The following is a 6,150-nucleotide window of genomic DNA, read 5'->3' on the forward strand; positions in this document are numbered from 1 at the left end:
TGTAGAAGTTCGGGGTGTTAAAATACTCCTCATAACGAGCCTGTCACTTACGGTTCTGTGCCAGATGTGATATGTTCATTTTGAAGCAGGAAACGCTGTGCACATGCTGCATGCCTTACGGGTGATGCAGCTGGTCTAGCCTTCAGATGCTAGAGGTGATATCGCTTGTCTAACCCTCAGATACTAGAGGTGATGCAGCTGGTCTAACCGTCAGATACTAGAGGTGATGCAGCTGGTCTAACCGTCAGATACTAGAGGTGATGCAGCTGGTCTAACCCTCAGATGCTAGAGGTGATGCAGCTGGTCTAACCGTCAGATACTAGAGGTGATGCAGCTGGTCTAACCGTCAGATGCTAGAGGTGATGCAGCTGGTCTAACCGTCAGATGCTAGAGGTGATGCAGCTGGTCTAACCGTCAGATGCTAGAGGTGATGCAGCTTGTCTAACCCTCAGATACTAGAGGTGATGCAGCTTGTCTAACCCTCAGATACTAGAGGTGATGCAGCTGGTCTAACCATTAGATTCTAATGGTAAGGGTTATCATTTAGACGTTTACATATCAGAGTCAAACCATCAGATACTAATGGTGATCCTCTGTCAATCAGTATGTTGAACTGACCAGAACCATTATCATTATGGTAGAACTATCATCTTGACCCTTTCTACATTGGGCCTGGGCGGACGGTACAACGTGTCATGACACGTTAGTAAACAGTCAGTCGCTAGCGTTGTAGAGGTATCATGGTTTCCCAGCATACTTTCAACAGTCGTTCATTTTGATCTGGCGGTCTAGAAAAAAGTAGGAAAAACATCTACAGGCACTGTTTACAAGAGAATGTTTATTTCTCAAGGAGGTTTTAGTGTGACTGGCTTGATCCTGGGTGGGCTTCTGCCGTCATGTGCTGGAAACAGAATAGAGATGGTTACCATTATAGCTGGTCGGTGTGCACTATTTGCTAGGTCAAATTTAAGTTGTGTCGGCACCTGTTTCGTCATATGTGGGGATCTGTACACTGGCCACCGACATCTGTACGTGCACCAGCATGGAGACTGGACGTGCTTATTGGTCTGTAAGCACTATGTCCGTGGTCACTCACAAGAGTAGGATACTTCATCACATCGGGCTTCACCCGACTGTAAGCTAGTGGTCGTGACATACCTTTCATATCGTGACTGAGCAAGACTCCCTCAATCAGGCATGCAAGTGTGGTTGTAGTTTACACAGCAACAAGAGCCATTACGACTTTATGACAACGGTTTGTAATAAGTAAAATATGGAGCAGAAAATCAGGTGATCGACATCATGAACATCTAATTTACGCTACTAGCATACGATAACGCATCAACCATGTAAACGTGCCTGACCGCCTGATTTTGTTATTCTCCTCTTACCATAAATATGGGTTGAGGTAAACCAATGGGATTGAATAATTTGGAATTCCCCCATAGGCATTTTGGCATCAGAAAAAAGAACCACTCTCTCTAGTAGCCTATAATCCTGTATTATAAGAAATACACAAAAGGCTACCAGGAATCATGTATGTGTGTGTGTGTGTGTGTGTGTGCGCGCGCGTGCGTGCGTGTCCAGCAGGTGTAGAGAGTGACAGTGTTGATAGGAAACGGTTGACTTACGTCTTTCAGGTACTTAGTAAAGAGGTCAGCATCGTGTTGTGGTAGATCTGAAAATAATTAAAATAACTCTAAATCATAAATTCGTCGTTATTACATAGACATGATAACTAGATTAGTTCCTCTTATCTGTGATGGGAGTGGGGTTGCCAAGTGGTTAAAACGTTCGCTCGTCACGCCCAAATACAAGTACCCGGTTCGTTTTCCCATATGGGGAAATATGTGAATTAAGCCCGTTTCTAGTGTTCCCTGTCATAATATTGCTGGAATATTGCTAAAAGCGGCGTAAAACCATACTCACTCGCTTGCATCAGTGGCGTGAAAGATAAACATTGCCAAACAGACTTCCAAACAAGAGTTACATTGCTAAAGCTGAGTTTCCGGGCTACCAGCTGCAGCCATATACGTGTGTCCGATGTCCTAAACCTCTACATGTTACTCTCCATGTTCCCGGGTAGGGACAGCGTTCCAGGGGACTTACGTTGCACCATCTTGGAGATCCTCTCCATGCCCACTGTGTTGATGTACTTGGTCACCTGTCCCATCTCCGCCTCGGCCATCAGCTCCACTAGCAGCAGTTGTTCATAGTGAGGCATATGTTGGAAAGCGTCCGACTTGTGGATGGCCTTGAGGATATTCAGCAGGTCCGCGCTGACCACTGCCAAGCCCAACACAACTAGACAGCACACGATCTTCATTGTTGTCTTGTAATACCTCAAATGTAACGTTGATCTAAGTCAGACATGATTGTGAATGCATGTGCACATATACGTCTAAGAGCTAAGGGTATTACTGTTGATTCAACCACAGCCACATGGCATGTAACGCAACATACATATAAGCGTAAATTGCATCTAACTGATTTTGGGTAATTGTTACAATGTGTAATTTATTTCAAGGTTAGTTTCGGCAGGACTCATTTCCATGTATGGTAACAGATTTCAAGGTGTTAATAATGAATAATCACAACGTTTTCTTGGATGTATCTGGTGCAATGACCATAACAGAACCTACCTCCTTAGTTGACGAAACAAGTATGACAGATGACAGATAAAGACGACCAATCCCGACTCTATATCTATTCGATAAGATAAATGCAACACGTATTTTTTTCTGTGCTTCCCAGTGCCCACTCACTATAATCTGGCTTCTTTCCATTGCTGGTGTGACGGCTGTGGGCGGATGACAAGTAACAATTCCCCAAAACTGCCATGTGCTAGGCATTAACTTTTTTCTTTCTTTATATTTCATCATTAAATTCATATATTAAAGAATAAAGAAACCTTTTAAAGACCAATGTAGCCATCTTTGTGACTGTGACATCTTATTCAAGGTCTGTTATCTTGGGATTACAGTGCAATAGGTTACGACAAATATATTTGCTGTATGTTTATTTCATTTCCTGATTACTAAAAACAAACAAGAATGAATTAGGGATTTTTGAATTGTTTTCCAGATGCAGAGGGGCGGTTGTGTAGCCGAATGGTTAAAGCGTACACTCGTCACACTGAAGACATAAGTTCGATTTCCCACATGGGTACAATGTGTGAAGCCCATTACTGGTGTTCCATGCCGTGATATTGCTGGAATATTGCTAAAAGCGGCGTAAAACTGGACTCTCTCTCCAGATGCACACAACCCACAGCCACTACCTGACAGGCACAATAAAGCAGAAATAATGTATGTAATTATGATTTGAACAAATAAAGACTTTAATATTTCATAATTATTATATTGTGTGTGTGTGTGTGCGTGTGTGCGTGTGTGCGTGTGTGTTATAATTTATAAACCTACCGCTAGTGTATGTGTGCCTTTTTGGGTGTCTGTGTGTGCGTGTATTTAATTTTGTCTGTATGAGTATGGGTGTGTCCTAAACGCCACTGTCCATGATTAAAATTGAGGAACAAGTTAGTAAAATCGGAATAAATTCAAAAATAAACCCCGCACTTGTATTGCCGCCTATTACGGAAACACACGATAGCTAATGAACAGAAGTGTGTATACACGTCTACTGACGATGGCTTCCTCTTTGATTGTACCTAACACCTTGGCAGTGATCATCGATTCTGAAGCAGTAAAATATATTCCTGGTGGCATTTTTATATGGATGTTAGACCGTATCAATACGAGCTGATTTCAATTTTGATCTTAGTTCCCACTGATAATCTATTTTGTCTCCATACACGACCCGTCTTTATCCAGCAGGGAAAATATAGATAAGCACAAACTTTATGGATGAACAATTTCTTTGTTCGGATGGTGTGACGTTTCGATACAGATCCTTGTATCGCGCCACCAGGGGGTGCTTCGATCACGTGAGTTGAGTAAATTGATCCCAGGAAAATGTGACTCTAGTGCGTGTCGGTTGTAGGACCGTATCACTGTGGAGCGATTCTTTCAGCACAGAATCACTCAATCCTGAAACATAGGGCGTTACTAGAGGAAATACGGTATATCTCTGCGGTATGTCCGTTGTCATAGGTAACTATTAGTGCGTGGCTTGGAATAGCGATGATCACTTGACCGACTGATCTCTACACAAAGATAACACACACCCTACTTTGACAACACATACCACACAGGGCGAATTGCCTAAAGATTTCCTTTCTTGTAGAATCCGCATTGGAAGTGCTGGCACCAACGCCATACATATCCAGAATCAGAACCATGGTAGATAAAAGAGTTCAATGTACATATTGACCAGAACATTTTGTCTGAAAATCAAATTCTGTGTATGACCATTGATCCCATTGATTCTATGTATGGAAAAATATCAAACTAAAGTTTCTATCCTGAATGCGTCTTGATGATAACTAGACATTTTTATACGCCCGCGTAAGCCTTGAAGTGCAGACAAATCCCTGAGTAATCAATCGCTGATTGTTGTCAAAATACATCCAGCAACAGCCATCGATTGTTCCAAAGTGGTACACCTATAGCTATAATTACTTAGTATAACTTAGCAAACACTCGAACTGAACTAACTTACTGCTGATGTACAGTTAGTTTCAGATACAGTTACATCCGGCCATTGTTACACATTTTGCATGTCTGGTTTGTGTCTTAACTGAATCAGACTGGGAAGAAGACCACGTGATGACCTAATCGCTATTTCCGACTTAGTTTTGTCTCAGCTCTCAGGCGTTGTTGAGTTAACTTTGTTATCTCCCCTTCCTTCACAAGGGATATAATGAATGTTTACTGGGCGCAATACAAGAATAATAAAAATTATATATTAGTAACTATTATTTTCATCATCATTACAATGTGTCATACAATATATATAGCTATTATTATCATCTTTACAATGTGTCACACAATATATATAACTATTATTGTCATCATCATTACAATGTGTCATACAATATATATAACTAATATTATCATCATCTTTACAATGTGTCATACAAGATATATAACTATTATTATCATCATTACAACGTGTCATAAACTTATATGAGACAGAAATATATAATTTAGTTTAAGATATATGAAGCACCTGTTCGCTTGTAATAATGTCTTTACTATCCAGTTTATTTATGTTAGTACATTTGGGCAGTAAAACACAGTAAGTAAGTGTGGCGGTCCTCTTCAATTTAAAGTCAGGTTCAATTGTTAAATGATATCACAGGCGACGAAATACAGAAACAATGGCCTTTGGGCAAAAGTGATATATGTTAGTTAACGTACTCAATCCTTTTCGTTTTTCCTGTAACAAGTAATCCCGTGTAAACAATGTTTACGTGTCACGTGGTGGTGTCCGCTACTGGGTAAAATCGAAAAGTGAAAAGTAATCACGAAGGTTCCCAAACAGCATTGCTTAACCGATAATGATTTCCATTGTCGAATATGTATGTACAAGGGTGTACCACTGTCGTCTCAAATTACATCAAATCCAGCGGTTTTTCACCCTGAAATACCAGCCTTGGCCTGAAGCTTGGGACTCGTGAAGGTAATGATTAGAATCGTTCTTCAGGAATCCATGCCTGTTAACTGACGGTGTCGGGTGATCAGACAGAGCTGATTTATGTCATCGTATCCCATTGGGGAATTGCCCTACATCCCTCCTCCCAGAATGCCTCCTACGCCCTGCCTTTAGGACAGTTCCATTATAAGTAGGTGGAATGCTTTTGTTGTTGTTTTCCATTATTACATCATATGGATGTCACCGGTCTAGAAGATGTCTCAATCATCCAGGCTTCAAAAATGAACACAGGCTGAACAACTACAATAAGAAGTGTCAAATGTATGTGCTTGTAAGGGCAGCTATAGAATTAACAGATGTCGTTAATCACAGTGAACAATGAAACATGCAACCACAACTAACGAATGCCATAGTAAAGTTTAGTACTATTGCTATCTTCATTGTCACCTGTAGAGTAAATTACTGTGAACATTCCTTGATTTCGTGGCATTTGTATAAGGATTAAATCAAGCTAATTGCTGGATACAACCAATTACTGTAAACATGTCTTGGTTTCGGGATCACTGAAATGCTTTACGAAGGGATTTCTTGGTGAAT

At 40.8% G+C, this 6,150-nt stretch overlaps 1 protein-coding gene across 1 annotated transcript; it reads right to left on the minus strand.

Annotated features, from left to right (window-relative positions):
• Positions 1-818: 818 nt before the first annotated feature.
• On the minus strand, positions 819-2,660 carry LOC137299034 (uncharacterized). Its single transcript, XM_067831508.1, has 4 exons — positions 2,643-2,660; positions 2,110-2,342; positions 1,632-1,678; positions 819-901 (listed from the first exon to the last, which is right to left on the minus strand). The coding sequence occupies exons 2-4, from the start codon at positions 2,324-2,326 to the stop codon at positions 857-859; spliced, it is 309 nt and encodes a 102-aa protein (XP_067687609.1). The 5' UTR covers positions 2,327-2,342; positions 2,643-2,660; the 3' UTR covers positions 819-856.
• Positions 2,661-6,150: the final 3,490 nt, after the last annotated feature.

Source organism: Haliotis asinina, chromosome 10 (assembly GCF_037392515.1).
Source record: "Haliotis asinina isolate JCU_RB_2024 chromosome 10, JCU_Hal_asi_v2, whole genome shotgun sequence".
Lineage (NCBI taxonomy): Eukaryota > Metazoa > Mollusca > Gastropoda > Lepetellida > Haliotidae > Haliotis > Haliotis asinina.